At 44.7% G+C, this 26417-nt stretch overlaps 1 protein-coding gene across 1 annotated transcript in view; it reads right to left on the bottom strand.

Annotated features, from left to right (window-relative positions):
* LOC8024287 (glutamate receptor ionotropic, kainate 2) overlaps positions 1–26417 on the bottom strand; it is a 326542-nt gene that overhangs the window by 218489 nt on the left and 81636 nt on the right. The window contains exon 4 of the mRNA XM_042291446.1: positions 2979–3032. Coding sequence (XP_042147380.1) covers positions 2979–3032 — 54 coding nt within the window. The remainder of the gene's footprint in view (positions 1–2978; positions 3033–26417) is intronic.

Below are 26417 nucleotides of genomic sequence, written 5' to 3'. Positions count from 1 at the left end.
GAGGACGACGTCAAAGACACCTAGAACTAACTCTAAGACGACTTCTAGTTTGACCGCAAGGACGCCCCTAGGAAGACCTTAATTAAGGGCAACGTCCTAGAGGACGACGCCAAAGACACCTAGAACTAACTTTAAGACGACTTCTAGGGTGACCTCAAGGACGCCCCTAGGAAGACTTTAATTAAGGGCAACGTCCTAGAGGACGACGTCAAAGACACCTAGAACTAACTCTAAGACGACTTCTAGGGTGACCTCAAGGACGCCCCTAGGAAGACCTTAATTAAGGGCAACGTCCTAGAGGACGACGCCAAAGACACCTAGAACTAACTCTAAGACGACTTTTAGGGTGACCTCAAGGACGCCCCTAGGAAGACCTTAATTAAGGGCAACGTCCTAGAGGACGACGTCAAAGACACCTAGAACTAACTCTAAGACGACTTCTAGGGTGACCTCAAGGACGCCCCTAGGAAGACCTTAATTAAGGGCAACGTCCTAGAGGACGACGCCAAAGATGACGTCTAGGATGATCTCAAGGACTACCTCTAGGACGACCTCAAGGAGGGCCTCTAAGACGACCTAAAGAACGACCTCTAGGTCTACCTGAAGGACGACGTCATAGGACGACTTCTAGGACGACGCTGAGGACGACGTTAAGGGGTATTCACACGAGGGAGAAATCCCGGGGATTTCTCCCCGGCACGCGCGCATCACGAGATGAAAACGCGAGGCTTTTGCACATCGCAAAGCCTGACGTTTTCGGCGTGGGATGCGCGTGCCGGGGAGAAATCCCCGGGATTTCTTCCTCGTGTGAATACCCCTTTAAGGTCGTCATGTCCTTCGAAGAGGGTGCGAATGTGAAGGAGTGCCTACTGCCGCTCCGCATACACGCGGCGCAATGGGGTGCATGCACATTGAGCTGAAATGTTCTACTGCGCTTACCTACGGAGCACTAAGAGGCCAGAATATACAAAGCTGAACATCTGGAGTAGTAGCAAAATTGGGATTCTGTGTATGTTTATGCAGCCTAGAACTTTGTCTGCCTCAACGGGCGACTTGCCTTCCAGCTGCAAATGAGCAATTTAGCCAGTGCTTTACAGCCGCTAGCCTGGGGACTTTAATGTGCACCACGCAGTAGTGATACACGACCGCACGCCGGTACGATGCTCATCCAGATCGAAATGAGCAGGGACTTGGATCTAACCCATGATCCCTGGGTTCGATACACCTTTTAATGTATCACAATAAAAAAGTTAAGGGCGGCTTTCGACAGTTTTTGTGTCCTGAACTGAATATCATCCCCTCATGACGATGGGCAAAAGTAGAGGTTAAGCGCTTCTTTGAAGAGACGTGCAGCGATTACCGCAGGAAATGTAGTGAGCCTATCTGCCACCTGTAATTTCTTTCTCACCTGTAGTTTTTCAACTGTGTCGTGACATCATCGACGGCGTCTGCGAGGAGGCTTACAGGACTTCAAGGGACATCTGACACAGCCGATGACGTCACGTTCGCTAGTTTTCCCCAGAGCCGTATATATTGACAGTCTGGTCATGGGGAGGAGCCGGCGGGAGCCGGGGTGGAGCGGCGAAAGCGTCGCCGACGCCAGCGCCGCGTATTCCTTCTGTGATGAGCTTAAGAAGAAAGAATGAGCTGGGATGACCTTGAAGGATTTGTACTGCGAAAGCATTTACTGTCCCATGAAGCGAGCCGACGTCATGAGCTTTGAAGCCGCGCAAAAAGCAACGCAAAACGGCAGCTAAATTGACCTCACCAAAAAAGAAAGCTAAGTGAAGCCGAAATCTGATAGCTACAATTGGCTAGCGCGCGTCATAGTTTCAAGGAACGATGCTCCCATTGGCCACCGCGTGTCAGTTTCAAGAGCGCCACCTCATGGCGCTGCGGGCCCGCGCCGCCAGCTCGCCGGTAAAAGGAATCGGCTGGCGGCGGGGCCCCAAAGCCATGCTCGGGCAGACTACACAGTGCAGCACGGCCGATGTCAGCGCGGCGCGGTCATTTCACGAGAGCGCGCGCAAGAACGACATTCATGCTTTCGCATTCACAACTTATAAGAAGTGATCAGGTGTATCTAGAATCTTTTTTGGTTTCTGAATGAGACTGAAAATACTTGAATGTATAATTCTAAGATATCGGTGGCAAAGGGGGGTTTCAAGGTGCTGAGTGCGCTTGCTGAGCCAAGAAAGGTGACACTGACAAGACTAATTTTCTGAAACATGAGGCGAAGCTGCTAATGTGGGGTGCGCGTTCGGGGTTTGGGTCAAAACTCTCACGGAGCCAAATCCGCAGTTTCTAGCGTCCATTCCGCCGTGGCCGCGGTAGCGGCCGCGGCAGCGGCCGCGACCGCGGAGTGCAATGAAATAAACAATTAAGTGCGTTTTGAATGTCGCAGTGACCACAACATCACGTGCGTTTCCCTTTCAGTTATGAAGAGTCATAAATCTCAACTATAGTGTGCTGAAATTAAATAATTGAAGACATCCTTACCTAGAAATACTTGTCAAGCTTACTGCCTCGCTAGGAGAATATTTGTGGCTTCTGGTTCATCACAAGAGCCGTCAATCATCGCGCCCAAGGTAATTCAAACAAAAATGTGTTTTGATGGGCCAGTTGGAACATTCATTGAAACAATTTAGGCCAATGACGTTTCCATATTTTAGCCCTATTTTTACCAAAAAATAATCAAACTCTCTACATCTACGGCTCTAGTTTTCCCTTTTGCTTTCCTGCTATTCTGCGCGCGGCAAGGGGTGACGGGCCGAACTAGGAAAAATAATTTAAATAGTAACAACGCCGCTCTTGCTAGTGAAGTCGAAATATAACCTCACACGCGTAGTTTTTAAGGTAGCTGCATTTAAACCTTCACAGTTCGTTCGAATCTGAGAGAGAGAAAAAAAAAGTGTCTTAAGCACCTTTTGTTTTTAAAATAATCTTGACAGCGCAACAAAAAAATCGGCTTGGCTTACCAGGGACGTTGCGATGTAGTTGTGGTATTCCGTGAGCATCCCAACTTGCTGTGCCTGAAAAATATGTAAGAAAAAAAGCAATTTTATTTGTTCGGTTTTTACGCGTTTTTTTATCAAACAAAACGTAATGGTAAGACATGTTAACGACTCGGTGGGACCCCTTTATGTTCTGCGAATTTTAAACAGTCGCATTGATATATCTTTGGGCACGCGTCGCTTTAATGCATGGAGGTATGGAGCTTCTGGAGGTGACATGACACCACCAGAGGTGAAGTCAGAAGTGTGGAGGGACACGCCCACCAACGACAACCAAAGCAGCCAAACCATGACTGTTCTGGTCACCCTCGGGTGTCCCCTGAGGGTAACCAAAACAGCTGTGCTTTTGGTCATAGTTGGGGGCGTGATCCTCTACGCTTCTGGCTTCACTTGTGGTGGCGTCAGGTCGCCTACAGAAGCTTCCTTCCTCCATGCTTTAAGGAATCTAGAGTCACTGACGGTTTAGGAAGCGCAGAGTGCGGCGAGTTTAGAGCATCTCATTATCGCCCACAGAGCCAGTGCCGTTGCGGCATTCGCGGGTACGAGCTCCGAAGAACCAATCAGCGAGCAAGGAGCGTGGAGATAGCGAAGACGCGCCTCACGTTTCTCAAACTGTCGGCGACCATATGGTGCCTCTATACGTTCTCGCGAAGCCATTGGGACAGCCAATCGCAGCAATCCATAGAGCTTGGCGAGCGACGAGGCTGGAAATATGCGCATACCTGCCGTACTACGCCGCGAGATGGCCTCGCCGAAAGGCGAGAGCAGATCGGGTGAATACGAGGAGCGGGCTATCTTTGAGAGTGCGAGCGGAAAAAGTTTTTAAAAAAAGGCTAATTTTGCGTTCTGTGACCTGCCAAACATTTTTTTCTCCACATTGAGGGGCAGTGGCGCATGTAGACGACTATTCGTTCCTATTGACAGTTATTGCGGATCTCCCGCCGTAGCTGACTGTACTTCGTTTCACCTTAAGTCCAGACGCAGCCGACGCTACGAGCAGATGCACTCTAAAAAAAGCCCGTGCGTCTGTTTTCCCGCACGACACTCGGAGAGCCAATCACCGCAACTTACCGAGGCAGCTCAGCGAGTGACAATGCCGAAACATATGTTTAGACCAAAAAACGCAGTCTGAGTTGTGACATTAAGCAATGCAAGCGTGACGTTTCGCATTGCTTAATGTCACAACTCAGACTGCATTTTTTGGTCTAGACATATGTTTCGGCATCGTCATTCGCTGAGCTGCCTTCACGAGTCGCGCTGATTGGCTCTCCGAGGATTGTGCGCGAAAGTAGAAGCACAAACTTTTTTTAGTGTGTGGTACCAATCAGAAAGCGTCAAAAGTGCACCATCGTGGTGGTCGTCATATTCATTCACTTGTTTTATTTAATTTCATTTTTTCTACTACTACCCTAAGGGGCTCTTGAAATATCATTGCTTAACCAATTATAAACGTAGAATGCCTAGTGACACGCGCTTTTAACGCTGCTATATAGATTAGTCCCGTTGACCTGTAGCTGTCAAGTTTCAAGCAGCGCCCCTGCCGAAAAAAAAAAAAGAATATTTTTAGGCCGCGTTTTTGTCGCGTTGCTTTCTTTCAAACCTTCCGTAGGTGCCCGTGGATAGATGCGGAAGGACGCTGGGAGACGCTAGTTTATGCCTGTAGATTGTGCACGATGGGGCGCTGGCTAGGACGCTGCTTGACGTCAGAATTCAGTGGTCGCGTATCTCAGACGCTAGCGGAGGTGCCTCTTTTATGTCGCGTATGACCTGTTATGTCGCATAAATTGGCCCATGGGAACCGCAAGTTCGTCTGCTCTCGCACAGGATTTGCGATGATGTCAGAACGCCAGGGTTTTATTGGCTGATTGAAAGAAAATAGTGGGTAGACTTCGAGGCATCTAGTATTGGAGTCTACCCACTATTCTTCCAATCTAAGCCAATCAAAGCTCGGCGTCGTTCTGACGTAAACGCAACCCCTGTGCGAGAAGCAGACGATTTGCTCTCTGCATTACCTCGTAGCGTCGTCTGCGTCTGGACTGAAGCTGAAGCGAAGTATAACCCCATTTCGGCCGTGGTCACCATTACCCAGGGCACGGCAATTACTAGAAGTGGGCTGTCTTTCGGTGTTCTTGAAAAATATAGCATATCATGTGAAACAAAAGAGTGGGTTATCTTTCGCTTATTATACTGTCGGGATATTACGGCATATGAAAATAGTGTGCGTTCTAATACTGAGCATAACGCAGGCACGTAAAATGCCAAGTTGAGTTCCACAGCGCAGCCTCATGCTCAGTACGACAGAGGAGCAAACGCGTTTTTATAAGTGTAAAAATATTTTCATCCTCGGCATTCACCCAGTTACCTTCGTAGATTGCAGCGATTGGCTATCCCAAGTGCTGTGCGGTCAAATATACGTACAAGATTTTTTAGAGTGAAGATAAACTTGTTTTTGCATTCTTAACGTGGAGGTGTCACCTTGCTAGCGATGTTACCAGATGCCGACATAGGCGTGCTATTAAATGAACTGACCATCTCACCACCCGCAATGGCGCAAATCCTAGTTTTATTTCATGATCAGTTGTTTTTCGAACTAATTTACGGAAATACGCCACTGAAGCCCGCACACCTTAAAGGCAGGAGACAAGGCGGGGTATTTTGTAAATGCGCCAAATAATAATAACAATAAAAAAAAAAACTCTACAGGTGAGGAGATGCAAACTTTTTAAAGTTATGGCTAATGCACCTTAAAGGTGCTGGAGAAGATACATCTTATTCAGAAGAGGGGACAAACAAGACGACAGATGCCCCTCTTGCAGGGCTGAGCAAAAATACTCTCAAAAATATTTGGAAGTGAAAATACCGGAATACATTTTGTTGGGCAGAAATACAGACGTTGAAATACTTTGTTATAAAAACATTATTGTAGATCTTTTGGAGCACCCCTTAGTGTATAAGAAGGACAAAAAAGAAGCATGATCAAGGATACGAGGTTTTCTTTTTAAACTAGCAATCTAGTACTCACTGCCAGATGCAGCTTGAAGTTTGATTTTGATGTTATTTTTTGCTGTTCTTTTTTCTCGGATTCAATTTATTGCAGGATTAACATCTTGCATTTCTAGAAGTATAGGGAAGCAAGTAATGTTTTAACCATTGCTGGAGCGCGGTTTTACTTTAGCATGTCTTAACCTTCTGAGAACAAATACCAGGTTCCTTTAAATCAGTTTTGTGTCCTCCCAAATAACCCCAAAAATTCACAATAATTATGTCCAATCCGGGTGCTTCTTTCCACGGTGACCTTACAACGTTTCTATGGAATGAAGTTGAGTGAACCCGTATTCTTCTATCTCTTAGTTGGACGCACCGACAGAGCCTTCAACTTTTGGCATTTTCAGGAATGGTCGATCCCGTGAAGTGAGGGAAATATTTGTTAACTTTTGGAGAATAAAGAACCCGCGTCTTCATTTAACAAAAGTTAATAAACATTTTCATTTAGGGTCAGAGACACAAAACGTGCCGGACGAAATTTGTCTTCACCTTCTGTGAGGAGGCTGAACATTATTTTAAATTGTAGCCAAATATATCGACCCTAATAGTATAGAGATACCAGGAATAGAAGGGAAAATGTATTTCGGTAGAGAAATACAAAATAGAGCTGAAAAAGTGTACCGGGATACATAAATATAAATACATAATTAATACATAATGTAATACTGCAATACTATCGCGATACATTCGTATACTGATACTGCCCGTCCCTGCTATACCGTATTTATATATTTATTTATTTATACACAATATCTACCAGAAATGCATATTATCATGCATGCATATTTTCTGCTAAAAACTCGACCACCAAGCTTAAAAATATTGCGGCAGCATTTTGATTCATTTATCAAACCGTCATATGCGAAACTTTTCGCATATAACCCTGTAATTGGAAATGGAAATAAAGTTTATTACTATTAATATTATTATTAAAACGCAGATGATGCAGACAGCCAATCTTAGTCTTCCTGGCACGACCATATATTTGCAGAGTCGCTGAGTCTTTGCACAGTGACGCCGTGTCTTTGCAAGGCGTCCTAACGTCTTCGGGTTTCTACTCTTTCTAACTCCTTGTTATCAATAAAAAAAAAAAAAAGCTTTCTGTTGCCGGCGTAGTGTTTTCAAAGCGTTGCGGCGTCCTTTCTCTTGCCTGTTCTTGTTGTTGCCGGAACTTTTTTAACAGCTGGCAAATTCTAGCACTTTCCTCTGTGCAACGCGACTCAGACAACCAACGCCAGTGATATCTGGCTTAGCTCCCGTGAGAATGCAATTTTGCATGAATAAACTCGCAATAATAGAGAGTGCTGGTAGACAAAAAAAAATGAAAGCCGCTTACAACTCCCTGTAACGCCGAATTAGAGCGCAGCTCTTGAGGAGGAGGAGGGAAGGGCACTGGGGGGGGGGGTTAAACTAACCAGGGGGGGGGTCACGTTACCTTGGGGGTCACGTGACCCCAATGCCGATGATGTCATCACTGACGTCACTGATGACGTCATCAGTGACGATGACGATGCGGGTACCGATGACGTCATTAGTGACGTCACTGATGACTTCACCAGTGATGATGACGATGACGATGCGAATGTCGGTGACGTCATCAGTGACGTCGCTGATGACGTCATCAGTGATGATGACGATGACGATGCGGATGCCGGTGACGACATCAGTGACGTCACTGATGACGTCATCAGTGATGATGACGATGACAATGCGGATGTCGGTGACGTCATCAGTGATGATGACGATGACGATGTGGATGCCGGTGACGTCATCAGTGATGATGACGATGACGATGTGGATGCCGGTGACGTCATCAGTGATGATGACGATGACGATGTGGATGCCGGTGACGTCATCAGTGATGATGACGATGACGATGCGGATGCCGGTGACGTCATCAGTGATGATGACGATGACGATGTGGATGCCGGTGACGTCATCAGTGATGATGACGATGACGATGTGGATGCCGGTGACGTCATCAGTGATGATGACGATGACGATGCGGATGCCGGTGACGTCATCAGTGATGACGATGACGATGTGGATGCCGGTGACGTCATCAGTGATGATGACGATGACGATGTGGATGCCGGTGACGTCATCAGTGATGATGACGATGACGATGTGGATGCCGGTGACGTCATCAGTGACGATGACGTCATCGGGGGGTCACGCGACATCGGCGGGGGTCACGTGACCTCGAGGAGGGGGCCACGTGACTTCGGGGGGTCACGTGACCCCCCACGAGGTCACGTGACCTTGGTGGGGGGCTCGCGCGGTGCATTATGGGACATTTCCCATGATGCACCGCGCGGTTACGCCGACGCCGACGGCGACGGCGACGGCGACGCCGACGCCGACGGCGACGCCGCTCAAGCCGGAAACGGGCCCCTAAGAGCTGCGCTCTAAAACAAAAGAAAAGCAAGCAATGATTTTTCGTATTCTTGGAGACCCAAACACCTAAGACTAAGACGGTCACCTAGTTTGATCCCGCTAATAAGGGGGCCGTATGCACCTCCGTTGATCACCAAGAAACTCCGGTGCAATTAGGCTCCCGAACCATCGCATGAAGTAGCCCTCGTCGCTAACAACCGCGATACTAAAACCCTCGTTCACTACCCTCCCTGAATCTAAACTATGCACCGTTGGCCCTCCCTAATCCCTGATCGATAGTCGGAGTTCTCGGCCTTTCTCGTCTGCCCGCGAGATTTCACCAATTCATTGAGATGCCAGCTTCAGGTTGAGATGGCTCGACTTAGCGTCACGGCCGGTCGACTCGTTCAAAGCTGCCACCTCCCAAAATGAGCAAGCGCGCTGAGGGACGAAAGGAAACGTAAAAAAAAAAACCCTATTATCATCCCCCCCCCCCCCCCCCCCCCCCCGCGACGCGCTGTGTTCTATTCACTCCTAAGCTGGCAGTGCGGTGGGAGCTACGCGCTCTTCGTACCAGTCAACCCTTTGATCACCTGGTGCCGCACTTCCTACGCGCGCGTATGGGTGGGATACGCGTTCACGTGGTGGAAGGTATGACTGCTCCTGCGAGCCCGTTCCTTCCAGCGCACTGTCAGCTTAGGCGAGAACAGAGTAGAGGGACGACGACTCCTTCGTCGAGGGACTGTGAGCTCGGAATGCGGTCGGTCGGATGGAACGGATTAAACGATCTATCGTGTCTGAGGCGCCTCGGTTGGCGACAAAGCTGGCGCCCCTTTGGGGAAAAAAAAAAGAAGTATGAGAAAAAAGGGGAGGGGGTGTACAAAGCCCCTCTTATTATGGGGAATATAAAGGACGGACGCTGTGGAAAGTGTGCAGTCATCGACTGTGTCCGTTCGCCAAGGGCTGTCAGGAAGGGGCTTTTCGTCGGAAGGGTGAGCAGGTCGTGCTGATGAAAATAAAAAAAATGTACGCAAAAAAAAAACACACACACACACACAGAGAAAAAAAAAACTAGCACAGAAGAGACAAAGACGAGAGGTTTGTGCTTCGATTTCTGCTGCGGCTGCCTTTTCTGGACGGCCTTGCCTCTTTTCTTCTTCGTAGAGAGGAGGCTATGGTAGAGTTCAAGAAGACAGGCGTACGCGACTGTGTGTCAGAGAGAGAAAGAAAGAGAGAAGAAGAGAGAGGATGGAGAGCATCGTAGAGGACGTAAAAAGGGGATCTATAAAAGATATTGTAGTAAAACACACACACACAGAAAAATAAAAGAAACGAGACGTGCTGCGGTTATCAATGCTGTGATTTAGAAAAAAAACGTGTCAGATACGATTTTTTCTTTAAGGTTTTTGAAAAGGGAGCAATTTCGAAAGCGGCGGCGGTCATTGTGCACTAAGACGTCACGAGTCTGGAAGAATGGAATCGAGTAAACGGCTAAAAATTGTCTGTCGGCAGCCGGCCGAGAAGCAGAATGAGGGAAAGGACACATACGCGTTTCAAAATAGAGGGGTCGGATATGGGCCGATACGGAAAAAGATGGCACCTCATAAGGATGACAGATGAGATAGGTCAAATGGAAGCACATTTCACTCTTCTAGGGTTGGTAAATCAAGTTTTTCAGGAGTGGAAGAAAATGTTATTAGGAATATAGTTTATACCACGAGTTCTATTGAGAAAAAAATTAAAAGTAAAAGTATGCCTATGATATGAACAAAGCAGAAGTTACTTTTTGGAGCATATCATTGCTAAAACGGTTCGAGGAGGAACAAGCAAGAATATGCAGGCAAGACGTCCACTGCACTCTATTTACACGCGCACAAGCAAGTATAGACCAAGAACGGAACAAGCACTGGCTACTACTAACGCAGCATCGCTCAAATATTCCCGCACAGTTTCTTCTTGTCTTCAAACTTCGGATCTCTCTCTCTTTCACAACACTTCCTTTCATAACGTATCTTTTAAACAAGAACTTATTTCGCAGCCTTCATTATTTTTCATTCCGCATGGATCACCCGTTCAAAGTTGACATTCCTTATTGCAGCAGAAATATGCTGTTTTTTTATTCTGTCGTCCCCAAAACCAGCTCAGAGTGAACCCGGCTTTCACCTTTCATTGACTCCATTGAAAATGCGTCATTCTTTAAATCCGCCATAACCGAATATTTTTTCGGATCATGCACTTGTTTAATGTCCGTATTTTTACTGCATATTGTACTACCGTTAATGTTTTTACTCCATGTACCCACTCCCTCTTTAATGCCCCATGGGCCCTGATGATAATTAAGATAAATAAATAAATAAATAAATAAATAAATAAATAAATAAATAAATAAATAAATAAATAAATTAGTGACCTCACAAGATGTGGGCGCCAGAACTAAAGTGCCTCGTGTTTTCTTTGGAGGCGTCGGATGAATTTGGGCGTTTCGCCTCTTCATTCGAGCTGTCGGGAGTGACTACGAAGCGAGGCCGGTATTTGGAGTCGGTGAAAGCAAGATAGATATTCTATACTAGCAGAACAAAGCCCGCGTCATTACGAATACAGGAAATGGTTACCCAGAATCACCGTCAAGACACTCTGAGGCCCCAGAGGCGCCAAACCAAGGATCGATGCCTACTTTTTAAACTCTCTGGTGTAAGCTGCGAATTCTTGCGAGCTGTTCATATCTGCTCAGCTTGTTATTCCCCAAAGGCGCTTGAAATGAAGTGGATTACATGAGGGGGGATTTATTAAACAGGATTAAACAGTAACATTTTCCGAATAACAATTCCCTTTATTATAAACATAATACGCGTTTTGCACAAAATATAAAAAAAAACACAATGTGATTAATGAAAACCATTAATTGTGCCTTGCGAAATGACTGAATGTGTTCTGCTTAGTTTAAAGTACAATTGATTCAGAGAGGGAATTCCCATCTTCAATGGCCTTCCGTCTAGAAACTGCCTCGGATGTACGAAGTTGATGCTCGCCGCCGGGATTTTATAATTTATTGGTTCTCTCGAAAAGGGGATTTAAGGAATAACTAAACCTTCCAATCCCTGGATTACACGCTTTAGTGATTGATGAACTAAGAAACTTTAAAACACATTAGAATTTATTGGAATTAGGAGTGTGGGGACTCTGTACAAATTGCACAAAGCTTGGAATGTTTTGACAGTGTTTTTTTTTTTTTTTTTGTACGGTGCAGCGCCATTAACGTGGGCGAGTCTGTAGAGGAAAGCCATGGCATTATTAAGTCATCAAAAGTATAGAGCGGCCTTTTATGAGGCTCTAATTTAGTTCAAGTTCGCAGTATTACGGTTCGACTGTAAATTTAGTTTTACCGTTTTATCGGCAATCTACAAAGTAGAATAGTAGTAGAAAGTAGCTCGATCGGTGCAAAACAAGACATCACGTTTTATAACACATGACTACTCACAAACGTAAAACGGCCCTAAAATTCAACCTCAACCTGTGCCCTCTATCTCAACGAACTGACCTTGCTCGTCTTGTCCTTTTTTACAACACTTACTATTCCTCTTCTCATTTTCGAAACACCAACTGTCACCCGCCACCTCACATCTCCATGCGTCACGACCACAGCTTAAAAATCAAACCTTTATGCGCAAGAACTAAGAAATTCCAAAATTCCGCACTTTCTCTCGCTATTACTAACTGGAATTCCCTTCCTGAAAATATAGTACGTGAATCTATCCCGAAGACATTCCACAAACTCTGCAAGGCACACCTGAAAAGTGTGGATCTTTAACATGTTTATTTGTTAATTACTCTTTCTACACGTTTTGTTTTGATATTTGTCATATTAGTTGGTAGTTTTTGCGTTTTCCTCTTATTTACCTTGTCCTCACTGTTCTGCTATTTGTATATGCCATTTGACTCCCCCCCCTCATGTAATGCATTTTATCTGAAATGCCTTCGAGGTACAATAAACTGAAGTGAACTGAACTGACATAGCCTTTTCTGTGGAACGAAAACGGTCGGTACTTATTTTCTTACGCTTAGCCCCGCTCATTTTCAATTTTATCTTAAAAAATATATTAGTAGAAAGCTATTCACGAAAGAACAACGATACACTATGTAATAGCAAATTAAAACCAACAATGAAAAACAAAAACAAAAAGAACAAGATGATGGGCGAATAAGCTTAGAACAGTGAGAGCGTGCCGGTTCTTGCACATCTACAAAACGTGGGGTGAAAAAAAAAATTATGATAATAACTTGCCATCCAGCTAAGCGGACGTCAGGGATGAAAAAAAAAAAGCAACTAAATGAGACAGTTGTTGGGCGCCATCAGAATCTTCTAAAGAAGTCAGTTTTCGGAAGAGTTGAAGAAGCACGTATGAAAGGGGAGAAGGGTGCGCTAAAATTTCCTCTCGTGCAAGAGACGCAAGGCTAGTAATGCGACGATGCAGATGATATTCTTATCTTCCGCGTTTTTATATCGACAGCCCTGCGCCTGCTGCACAAGTCGTAATCTCAAAGCACTCCCACGCTGCACACGTGCTTTACGTCTTCCTAAAATTGACTGACTCAGAGGTTCACTGATTTAAAAAAAAATTAATTAGTAGATATTAGTTAATTATTTGTCTAATAAGTTAGTTTTTTTTTTTGTGATCGTTGACATCCGTTGCGGCTGGCTCTTGGTTCTTGAAGAGTGTTTCCTTTTTACTCAATTACCCTATTGGTCTTTATTGAATCGAATTGAATTGAATTTATTTCCGCCACATTGGTGCCGAGGACACCGGACAAAAAGCCTCCATGAGGAGACTTGACAGGGTCCGGTGCCCTTGTAGGTACAGGACATCGTTTATAAATGAAAGCAAAAGGACACAAGAATATCTATCTAAACAAAGTGCGCATACAGTGATTTTTTTTTATACAATTAATATCAACACCATCTATAATGAATATGTTCAGAAGTTTAGGCAGGTTATGAACAAGGGATTGTAATGCATAATTGGTGCGAAAATGAGGAACATTCCAGAACTCTGCGGCGGAGATTAATGACGAATTCGTGTTTGGTTAGATTTGATAGAACGGATAAAAAAGCAATGAACTCTGCAGATGAGAATAAATACGAAGACAACAAACGATAGTCATAAACATAAGAGACTTTCATAACATTATAGTGTGAAAACAATGGTTCGGCATGAGTATAATAGGGAACATTCGCAATAAAACGTAGCATCTTTTTTGTAGAATCATTATATCTACTGATATTTGTTTTAGTGGTGGTGCCCCATACCAGGTGGCAATAATTAATTTGCGAAGTAAACAAAGCATGATAAACTCCAGTTTTAACATTCGTAGGCAATAGAGACCGACAGTGACCGATAATACCAACTACTTTTGCCAGTTTGTACGCTAAATATTCTATGTGGTGATCCCACTGCAATAATTCTGAAAAAAATTACACCTAGCGTTTTATGATAGCTTACTATTTAAATCTGACTGCTACCAATGGTTACAGCATAACTAGTATTAATGAGTTTATTTACAGGTCTGAAAACAACAGCCTTTGATTTGTCAGAATTTACCTTCAGACCGTTTTTCTCCGACCATAAAAGAAACTTCTCCATCACATTGTTTCCGTTTGTAAAAAAGTTCATGAATATCCGTCGCAGACAGGAAAATACTAGCGTCGTCGGCATACATAATAAAACGTGATTTATGACAAATGTTCACTATGTCATTAATATACACATTGAACAACAGCGGGCCAAGTATACTGCCTTGCGGCACACCAGATTTCAGTAGTTGCAAAGAAGATACATAATTATTCACTGAGACACATTGCTGACGCTTTGCTAAGTATGAATGAACAAGGGCTAGAGAGGTGCCCCTTACACCGTAAGACGAGAGCTTATCAAGGAGCGTTGTATGATTAACACAGTTGAATGCTTTACTAAAATCAATAAAAAGCCCCAGCGTCAATTGTTTCTGTTCTATATTACACAATATAAGTTCCTTTTGAGATAATAATGCACATTCTGTGGACGTTCCCTTCCGAAATTCAAATTGAGAGTCCATTAACACTGAATGTTTGACAAAGAAGTCGTCTAATGGAATATCCACACGAAGGAGAAATTCGCCCCTTTCCTCCGCGGAGCGCGCATCACGTGAGACATACGTCATTCATTTTTGACGCCTCGTGGCGCCGTTCTCCTCCGTGGCGGAGGCGCGGATGGACTAGAGTGGGACCTCCCACCACACGACGTGGTCGCCCCGGACGATTGCTTGATCGCCGGACACCGCGCCGTGCCAGCCTCCAGCGCTGGACCCCCAACTCCCCCCGCCCCCCATCCCCGGCCACCCGGCATTCGATGCAACTAAATTAATCCCCCTCGCGCGTACTCCGACATGCCCGCCCCCCCTCCCCTTCTACAAATCTATTTCTATCTCTCCCCTCCACCCCCAACCTTTCTCCCCACACACCCCTCCCCCCGAGAGCCAGTGACCAAGCGCCCGGTGCGCAACCACTATTGGCCCTCTCCTCCCCCCCCCCCCCCCCCCCCCCCAATCATCTTTCACAACGCTTAGAAGAAGAAGGCTTCTTCCCATCAGCACGAAAGCTCTTCAAGTGCACGTGGTGGAGCCGGGGACGGAGTTTCCTGGGTTGTTGACGTCACGACATCCGTCCGCGGAGTTCTCCTTCGTGTGGAGGATCGCCACAATATAATTTTTTTTCTAGCCTTTTAGAAAAGATGGGCAGAAAAGATATCGGTCTATAATTTGTAACTATATTTTTGTCCCTCCCTTATGTAATACAGAAACGTTTGCGAGTTTCACGTTATTTAGAAATTGGCCAGTTGACCAGGCCATGTTAAAGATATAAACCAATAATGGGGAAATGACATCTATCACAAATTTAACAGGCATTATTTGTATATCATCTATTTCATGACTTTTTCTATTACTCAGTCCGATAAAGACACGAAACACTTCTGATTCGTCCGTAGGTGTCAGAAAACATAGTTTCATTTACCCTAAATACGATGAACGGGGACGCACTCTCATTGTGTACTCTTGAATGTATGTTTGTAAAGTGGCGGTTAAAATACTCCGAAAGCTGTACCCCTGATACGGTTTCACCCGCAATTGAAAGTGAATTCTATTTGTTTCTTATGTTTGCTGTGTTGAAGCACTTTGTTCATCGTTGGCTATACAATGACAATTCCCTTTTTGTGCGAGTCCTGAAATAGATGTCTATGATATTCTGTTTTTGATTTTTTTTAGAACAGACGTAAGCTGATTGCGATATTTCTTGAAAACTGTAGGATCCCCGTCACCTCTTGAAGAAAAGTTCGCCTAATATAAGCGATTTTTTGTTCGTATCATTTGTAAAATTGCTGGGGTAACCCTTGGTTCACGTATTCGCTTTCTAACGAGAACTGTTTTATACGGAAAAGAAGTGACATAAAAAGATTTAAATATATTAAAAAGCATACGCTTCGTCCACGCACTGCTTTAAAAAAACAGAACTCCAGCCTGTGTCAATAACTGTGTTACGAAAAGAGTGCAGTTCGCAGTCCGTCATAGGTTGATAAGTAAACACTTTTTTAACGCTCCTTGATAACCCTTGCGTTCTAAAACAAAGAGATACTGGCAAATGGTCGCTTATGTCGGCGCTTATTGTGCCGGCACTGTTGACAATAGTACCCACATTAGTAATAAAACAATTAATAGCACTTGATGTTGAATGGGTCATTCTGGTGGGAGAATTGATGACGTTAAAAATACCACCACTAGTTAAGGTATTTGTCAGTCGCGACGAAATGGAAGAGTTTTGTAAGGTGTTTATATTTAAATCGCCGCCTAAAACAAGCGAGTACATATTTCTAGAGGCAAAATCTAGATACCTGTCAATAAAAGACAAGCAATTTTGAAAGTTACCGGCTGGTAGTCTATACATGGTAGGAATTTATTGACGGCTACGCTGAAGCTACCAATATAATCAACCCCAAAATTGTAAAAAAAAATGCAGAAATGTAAAAAGAAGAAGATATAATCTAGCTTTGCGTTAGAAGTTGCGACATAACATAGTTTCAAATCGCGCCTCTGTGAGAGCCGGGTGTTTATCTTAGTCCGTCCTCTGGAGGAGACGGTACGCACCGAAGGCAATTGCAAATTTAGCGTTCCGGTAGGAAGGTCGCAATTTTCCGGGCGTTTCTTTAGATTGAGGAGACGAATAATTCTTCCTTATCCTTCGTCTTACCGTGAGTGAAATCCCAGTTAAAGGCTAAAATACATGCGCACAACGTAAAAATGCAAGTCCACGTGAAACTCACTGCGAATGACTGGATTAAAATGCAATAACGCATGCACGCAAACTCCACGCTTCACTTTTGGAACTACTTCGTTAGCCCCATTGGTTTGTAGCTCTGACTGCGCTTGTAAGTATGACGAAAAAATGTCTATCTGTTTGCATCGTAGTGTATTCGCGATTGATGCAACCTTAAAACTTAACCTACTCCCTGAAAAGTGGCAATAAAAAACTAGAGAGTCAGCTTGTAAACCTTGAGCTTATTTGTAGATTCAATTGTTGTATTGAGCTCGTTGTAAATTGTTACACCAGCTTCATGCGAGTTACGTTTGGTACACATATTTTGTTATTTTTGATGTTATAAAACGGGTTGCATGAATATCTGAACCTCTGTATTTTTTGTGTACAGATATGTCGGGAGAAAAGCCAGTAGTTATGACGCTCCTTCAGCTTCGAGAAAACCCGTTTATGTCCACCGTCTTTGGATGCAACAAAAAATCAATAGCAATTTTACAATTGCGGACACAGTTCATTAAGCGGAAAACAAAATTTATTTACTCTAATTTCTCGTGCTCGTGTTCTTTAGTCTTTTCGTAGTGATTTGGCCTCCAGAATTACAAATATACGGCTTCAATTAAAATACACTAATTAACGCTGCATCAGAAAAACCTAGTGAAAAATGAACCCTAGTTTTATTAGAGAGATACGCAGGCATTTATAAAACAGTGAGGTCAACCGGCGCCTATTGCCGGTTTGCTACATTGAGAAATGAACGGAAATGAAAATCATAAGATGGAAGAAAGAAAGGCAACGAAAGAAAGACCTAGCAAAACAAAAATAAAAAAGCAAAACAAAAACAGTGCTGTAATAAATAAAAAAAATAAAATAATACAACCTAAAGTACGTCACTGGAGCATGTCACTCCAATTTTAGCTCACCTAAGCACGCTGCAGTTTCTTTTGTCGTCGAGTACTTTTTGGAAATTTCACGAGACCTTCCGTGGCTTTATACCCATCAGCTGCAGATATCTATGGAGCAAACAAAACAGAGATGTTTATCTCATGTTCATTGATTTGTCTCAGGTGGGCCTTTATCAACTCTCCACTTCTATGGCTTGTCGTGCATGTGATTCAGTACCTATAGAAGAAATTAGGCGAGGCTAGAAAATTGCCTGATTTTTGCTCAGATGCGTATTCCGGTCAAGATATCTAAATTTAGGTTTGGGATACTTCGATCACCCTTCAAGTTTTAAACCCTCGCTTGCAATTCTTTATGTCAGTCTCTGTATAATAATGTAAGAAGATTTTGTTAATATAGTACCGTAATGTCCCTCGTCATTGCCCACTCCCCTGCCGCCTGAAATTCATAAGAAAAGTGTGGTGAGCCATGTCTCGGTGGGCAAGGACGAAACATTTAGAAAAAGCTAAAAAAAAAGTCCATTTCTTTGTACATATCTAGCGCGGCTGCACAAGCGATACACTAAACTCAAAACTCAAATTAGTTTTATTGTTTTATGCAAGAAATGTTCACGAAAGAACATTTTACTATCGCAAAGTCCGTTGCTTGCATACGCACGATGAACACCGCCAATCGGCATACAGCGCGAACGCTTGCTCCGTGAAATTACGTTCCTAACACCGCTATAATCTCTTCACTAACAAAAAAAAGTCAACTGGAAAATATATAAACCAGCCAGGGCGCAACGAGCGAGCGAAGAAGCGACGAAGAGCGATGCTGGGGGAAGCAGGAAAGTCGGCGGCCGCGTTGGCAAAATACTTTGGCGTCGAGCCAAGTTGGGCACTTTGTCTTTCACAAGGAGCAGGCTCTTGTGCAACTTTCTTGTTTGGTGCCTACATGCGAGCGTCCGTTCGCGGCGTGCTATCAACGCGGGTTGAGGCGACGTTGCTCTATGGCGTGGACGGCACCACGAACAGAGAGCTCGAAATGGGACGCTTTACAAACGGCGGTGTGCGGCGTTCCAAGAAATCTTAATTTACCTTTTGGCTTTTTCTCAAACATCACACAATCTCACCAACCGGTCGCGACGTTCCGAGAGAAGGAGCTGGTTCGCGGTGACATTATTTCGGTGGAGATGGTCTTTGAGCTTACATCTTTGATCTTACACTCCGCTGTTTCATTCCAGGATATGGGGCGTTCGCTGACCTCGCGATCCCTGAATGGGTTACTACTTATGTTATTTTTCCGACTTTTTTTTTTAACAAGCTTGTTTTTGCAAGCAAAACAAAGTTTCATTTTTTTATCTCCATTGTTTTCCTTCCGCAGGCTTGTACTCCGACTGCGGGGTCGCGGGAATCAAGGCGGAAGTGCGTAAACGAAGTGAAGCGTGTACTTCTCCTTCGTTTTGTTCGTTATGGCGAATTCACACGACGGACTGATCCACGCACGGATTGATAACGTGACAACATGTCCGCGGTTCGTCCGTCTCCCAAGTACATCCACTCGAAGGAGACGACGAGCAGACGCCAGCTCGGACGGACCGGGCCTGTTCGCCACCCAAAAGTGCCGCTGAAGTCCAACATCGCACCGTGGCAACGTTGCCCAAGAGAGAAAGCTATATTTGCTAGCGCGATAAAAAATCGTACTGTACGCCGCTATTACGCACAGATCGAGACAGAACAGCGTGTTAGGCGTCGCGCAAAACGACACTGGCTTTATTAACCCAAGACATGACAGTGACACTGGCGTGGTCCTGCTCGAGAAGGCTTCGGCGTAGAAGCGACGACGCCCTGAACTCGCGGAGGGGAGTTGGCAGACGCCTTCACACACTCCGCGCTCGTGCACAACTCTGAAGTACTTACAGCACAGCCACAAGAAAGGTATTGCCCAGTGAAAGGCTGATTGAACGTGCAAGAAGTATCGCGGCGTGCTAGACGAGTTTTGTTGGTAGCTTCTCGGACACGGACCCGGAGGGGTACCGGAACCTGCGTCGCGTCAGCCGGATAACGTTTCTGCAGATTCTTTCACGAGTGGACCCAAGAATAGCGTGACAAAATGAACCAGCGAACGCTCAAGACACAGCGACGCATCATTTTTGTTTTAATCGTCGGAAAACAGAAGGACAAAAAACATCGAACCGTTGCCAGATAAAACGCTTTTGAAGTCAATCTCCCGCCAAAAATCCGCGAGTGAAAAGGCGCTCAACTTTATCAGTCCGCGCGTCTGCAGACGAGGCGCGGTTCGCGGGAATTTGTGCCGTGACGGTCACGTGGTACACGGTCCGCGGACAGAAATAGCAATTCGGTCCGTCGTATGAACCGGCTTTTACGGACGTACTTCAACCATAATGTTCGCGGCTGCTTCAATTTGGGTAGGATGAATGTTCGCGGATCGCTGAGTCCGCGTTTGGCTTTTTTTAGAGGTAGGCAATCACTCGGTGTTTTTTGAAAAACGATATTCATCCAAAAAGTTGGGTGGGCAATGACTCGGGGATGGATGATGACTCGGGATATTACGGTATACACTAAGAAAGAAACAAATATTTTATAAATATTGTGATTGCTGGAAAGCTCATCAATGAGATATAGACCCTTTCAAAAAGTCTCACAACAGTGAAAAAAAAGGCTAATTCTGGCTGGGTACACTGGGAAGCAGACACCATCCTGAAGGGTGCTCCCAGTTTGTCTACGTCGCCCCAGTGAGAGTCGTGGTGTGGTGAGGAGGTCGTGTGGAAAATAAAAAAAAAAAACGTGTCTTTTTCACGGGCTGAGAAATTCTCTTTTTCTGATCTTAGTAAGAAGAAGACACTGAGTTGTACTATTAATTTGTTTTACGTGAGAGTGGATCAGTTCCTTGAACTGTCTTTATGTGTTTTTGTGATGCGTTCGCAGCTATTTTGTTGTGAAAAAGAAGTGAGTGTCCGTTTCTGTGGGCGTAGAAAGGCTTTCGGGTATATCATCATGTTATTCTAGAGTCTATTCCCGATCAGTCAGGAGCTCATATAACACGCAGTGCACAGTTGTCGGCGATCCGGTGACTACGGGCTCACCGATTGCTAGTCGCTGCGCTCGTAAGTCCTCTGACTGCCGAACTTGCTAGCAGATTGCAGACAGCACGCAAAGCAGGTAGGCTTCATGTTAAAAGCAGTTCTGCATAAGCAGTGTCCCTTTCTGTTTGCTCGGATGGCGCCAGCACGTCCTCTGTGCAGACTGGTTCTGTGAAAGTCAAATTTGATTATGGCGCAATTCTCACTGGGTTTCTCTTAAGTTTTGCCAGATTCTAATATCTGTACATTGTGGAATTTTACAATTTAACCCTTTGGTCCTCATTGAGGCAAATACCCACTCCGAAGTCCGCTCTTTGAGCGGTTACGGCCAGGTCCGTCCATTGACTGCTTTTTTTGGCCACCGGTGGACGAGAGACAACACCAACACAGTGAGTCCGTTTTCAACGTGTTTATTGACTGAGATGTCAACACGCTTCGCTCTTAGACAGGAAAAATCTGGGCGCTGGCTCAATTGCCAGTATCACCCGGTCGCTTTCCCGCGCTGCCGCATTATGCAGATTCACGGGAAGTCGGAGGCCCACAAAGAAAAACCGAGCTCCGTGGAGCCAGGGCCTCAACCGACGAGAGTCCCTGGCCCTCCTTCGGGGCCAGCTTATGTAGCCTCGGAGAATGGACACGCCCGGGGAGGCCGCTAGCAGTCGCGTCCATTATAACTCTCAAGCCACCCTTGAGAGTTATAATGGACGTTATAATGGCCGGTGGCACATTCACCCAAAGTGGGCAAGGGAGCGCCGGCTCCTCCGAGGAATTCGGCCTCGGTTCCTTGTATCCGGGAGACCGACGCCATTGGTGACGACGACTCCCACGGCCTGCTCGAAGCTAGGTTTGGATAGGGAACCCCATGGTTACCACAACATACACAAATTAAGTACCTCCCTTAAAATGCTTTGCACGAAATTAGTTTAAATTTATCGTTCAATAAGTCGTATTCACGGCCCAATAATTTTCCCACGCCTTGGTAAACGTAGTTGCAAAATGAACAATCCTTGAAAACAATTGGCACTAGAATTAACTAAAAAAAACATTATGATATGTTCACTTTGAAATTTGAATTGTACTAGCAGTCTGAACGCTGTAATTCATCAGCCTGTTTAAACCTGCTAGGCAAGCACGCCGAGGCCTCAGTTTTACCGATCTTCCGCGTCTACGAACGCAAGTTCCCGCAGAAGAAAGCTGTATTCAAAAACCGATAGCCGTACAGTTCCCCTTAATAACAACCCTCTACCTGTCATGTATCAGGCTCACTCATCTCCGCGTCAAACGGGCCTGGCCATGTGGAATGGGCAGTCGCCACCTCCATCAAGGCTGGCTTTTATTCTGGACATCATGGGAGAACAAGACAAAAAAGGGTTTCTTCACTATTTCGGGCAACCAGACCACTCTCCATTTCACTTTACACAACGAAAGGCGAACGTATTGTGATTAGTATCGCAACAATGAAACGTTCGTAGGCTGGCACGAGCGATGCGGTATCCTTCAAGATGGCGGCGGGGGCTAGTTGCATTTCCATGCGACCGTTGGCGCTCTTTTATCTAAAGGGTCTATAGTGCCGCTTTTGTAGCCGACAAGACTACCCCAATAACTTGACGCTCGAAAATGTTAAGTTGTTTTGAGCATGCATTTAGTTTTTTTACCATAAAACTAAAATTTCTAAATATGCACACCTTTAATCTTCGCTCGCCTTGCGAACTTTTAATACGGTATACCAATTTATTTTCGGGCGAAGAACTCGTGAGATCAATCCGGAGATGCAAAGTTGAAGTTGATCTGCCATTAAAGAAAGAACTTTCGTTTCCGCTTTAGAAGGACACTTCGGAGAATGCACCACTAATCACTCAGTACTGATCACCCGCCGGGCGGTATAATGCTCAGCTTGATTCGGTGCTCGGTACCCATCAGGCCATTCGATTCTTACGCTGTCCATGACCGTGCTATGCAGATGAGGCATGCATTGTAGCTGGTATTTTGTTTAATCATTAAAGTTTATTATACCCTTTGCAAAATGCACGAGCGAGCACTCTTTATATTTAATGTGGCGAAAAGGGATTACTACAGTAAAAGGTTTATTATTTCTACTTATAAATAAAAACTACTTACAAAAAATATGGGAGTTAAGGAAATTCTATTTTCAAATTAGAAGCGAGTCATATAACCTTTAATAACTCATATAACCTTTAATAACTCACATGGCCTTACATCATACACGTTAAAATACTTAAGAACGGAAAAAATCACCTAACATTGTAAGGAAAAAAAATCCTACAAGATATTTCTTTCGAGAAAATAAATATTTTGACGCCATCAATAAACAGGCACAAATTAAACGTTCTCTTTTTCACTCGCTTTTGCAATCCAAACGCCAAGAAAGGATGCTCTCCGTTCGGGCGAATTAAAAAAAAAGGGGTTAAATAATCGTGGTCGATTAAATTTTGAACTGAACTTCGTAAACACCAAACTGCGGTGCTGCCCGAAGATTGCCTGCGTGCGAATGAGCTGGCATATTCGATGCGGGCCAACGGCGATGTGCGCGGATCCGAAGCCCATTTATGGCCCGAGTTACTGACCGCAGATACGATCGTTTTAATAGTGAAATGGCTTTAGCGCGCAGCCCTCTTCACCCCCCTCCCTCCCTCTCCCCCTTCCTGTGTCGTAAAATATGGCATGCGCAACTACTACGCGTCTGGGAGAGCGATCCATAACAGCGGGAACGTTATTTCATCGGCCGCGGCAACATGTGCCCGCCGAATAACAGCGTCTATCGTGATGGGGGCAATTGAAGGCTGTATTGGCTCTCGAGAAGCATTTAATATTGTTTAAGTACTGCCGTATAAAAGAGAAGAATATGCGCTTCCAAGCACGGAAGGGAACTCGAGTGTTGTAGTTGAAATAGACGAAGCACCATAGCGCTTTGAACTTTAAATTTGGTAAAATTAACAATGCACGGTGGGTTGCCTATGCGCAATAATGAAAGACTCTTTTTTCGCTAACAAATGACAACAACAACCCAAGCTAATCACCATCAATATTATCCTAATCTGTTCATTTTGTGTGCTCATATATGGTTTGGTTGAATATTTTCTTAAAAAAAAAAAAAAAAGATCAAGTGTTCGCACGTTTTTCTTTTATTTTTTTTTATTTTTAGAGTTAATGAAGTGTTTTTTCTTTTCTTTTGAAATGAGACCTTTAAATGTCAACTAGCTTCGTTAACTAAAGCAGCGGAAGAAGTATCCTGTCCAGAGACCCCTTTCAAACGGGCACACGATATTCTACTGCTCCAATCAGCCGAAGTTACTCATTTTGGTTACTAATTTCGTGCACTTTAGTGTGAACATGCATTGGAGACGAGTGCTGCGAGAGCGTTCGGTGTCAAATTGGGTCCAATCAATCGCTTCGCTTCGAAAGCGATGCCCAATATATTCTGACCACCATACTTTGTTTGACTGGGGTTTGGAAAGCGACGTGTGACGAATACTACCACCGTTTTGTGTCCATAATCTAACTACCGGCTTTTAAAAAAAAGTGGGAATATTATATATATATATATATCATTTGTGCGTTTTTAGAGTGATCCACTAGCCGTAATGAAATTTAGGTGCAGTAAAAAAAAGAAAGACTTCGCGGCACATTTTTATAAACTGAGCGGAACAGTTAAAAGTGGAAAATTTACTATGCGGAGGGCAAGTTCGTCTGCTCCTTGCGCAGCGGCTGCGATGACGTCAGAACGCAGAGCTCTGATTGGCTCTTACTGGAAGGATAGCGGGAAACCTCAAGATAGCTAGCATTAAGGTCCACCCACTATCCTTCCAATCGGAGTCATTCAGAACTCGGCATCGTCCTGACGTCCCCTCAACCCCTGCGCTAGAAGCAGGCGGACTTACGCTCCGAAAAGTGTCTGGAAGTTTAGAAAACGCGGGGCGTGACGACTGCCGTGCCCTCCTAAGATCTACCAGCTGTCTTGGGGCACAATAAAATACATTGTTGATTGACTGATTGATTGTTAGATTGATTATTGCTCCTTAGTCAATGCGATTTCGTCATTAGCCGAGAAAAAACACCGAAGAACAAATCACGAAGCTAGAAGCGTCAACATAATACGCCACACTCTGCGCTTCTGCTTCACTGCATCCCACATCTTCACGGAATCAATAAACATTCATTTTCGTAGCTGATAAGACGTTCGCGATCCGCGGAGTCTTGTTTTTTAGGTGCGCATGAAAAAAAAATATATATACGAGTAAGATATACGTTAGAGGAGTGGTTGTTGCAGATACGATTGAGTGTGTTTTGTTATTTTGTTTTGTTAAGAGCCAGAATCGTCAGGAGTCTTTCAGGAACGCACTATTCGAATTTTGACAGTGAACGAGATGCTGAGTTTTTTTTTTATCCTTACGATTGGTAAGATACACCATCCCGCGTTCCAATGTTAAACAGAGGAGACGCTCGATGCCGTCTGTCACCGAACCCAAGAAAAAAAGTCGGGCCAGCTCGAAGATTTCTAAGCAAAGCTCCGTAGCCCGGTTTCCCTGGGGTGGTAGGATATCCATTCTGGTAATGTCGAGGTTAAAATGAATGGCTTTATAATGAGAATTCAATAGGAAGTTTCCCTACCAGCGAGAGTGCAATGACCCTTCGGAAATAAACGCAAAAGAAAAATACAAACAAAGGCTCGTTTTCGGGCTCTTTCGAGGCCGATGAATCTCGGTGTCGCCAAAAAAATGTCAACGGACATAACGACTGCAGTGTGGTCTGAAAAAAAAAAAATAAAACAGATAACACGCTTTTTTTCTAAGTGTACCTATTCAACCCGACTTTCAGCAAACACTCAGTGTGCTCCAATTAGTCCCGTCACGGAAACTACGGGGCGTCTCTTTTGTTTTCGTTGTCTGTTGCACTCAAACAGACTTCAAATGGAAAGCACGCGTCGTTCCGGAGGTGTTCAGAGCCGCATACATAGATTTCCGGGTCGTTTGTTTTTCGACATTGAGTACGACGCCAAAGTGCCCAGAGACAGTGAGCGAAAACGGACAGCCTTAGCGTTCGCTCCACTCAAAAAGGTTTCGAAGCAATACAGGCACGTGGCTTCAAAGTAAAAATATTGCGTGTGGTGGAAACACGGATTTCTAGTATCCTGTAATCGGAAAATAATACATTTCGAAATATATGCCAAACCTGGAATAGTAGAGGATAAAAAAAATTATGAGCCATCTCATTCTGTGCAGGGGGAATGACCGCAGCGAAAAGCTGTTTTGCACACGACACATACGTGACGCAGAGCTTTAAACAAAGATACGAACACATTTATTGTCTTGATCGCTGGTCTTCGAGACGAACGGTAGGCACACACATGCCGAGGATTGTCGCCGCCCAGAGAAGCCGGAGGAAACTAGACACGCGTGACTGGACCACCATTCGGCGGAAGGAAAGGGAACTAGGCACTGGAGCGGCTTGGAGCGACGACAAAAAGAGGCCGGTGCGCTTCCATGCTTCTCCTCCTCCTCTCCTCCTGCCGCTGAATTTGTTCATGGGTTACGTGGCACGAAGTCATGACGTCATTTTCCCAGCTAAATTTAGCGAAGAATCTGAATTGGTGTTGATGTCTCGTGAAGTCAATTTCCCCACTAAATTTGAAGGGAAA

This window comes from Ixodes scapularis, unplaced genomic scaffold (assembly GCF_016920785.2).
Source record: "Ixodes scapularis isolate PalLabHiFi unplaced genomic scaffold, ASM1692078v2 PGA_scaffold2__306_contigs__length_199485367, whole genome shotgun sequence".
Taxonomy (NCBI): domain Eukaryota; kingdom Metazoa; phylum Arthropoda; class Arachnida; order Ixodida; family Ixodidae; genus Ixodes; species Ixodes scapularis.
This window is presented reverse-complemented; position numbering and strand designations above follow the sequence as displayed.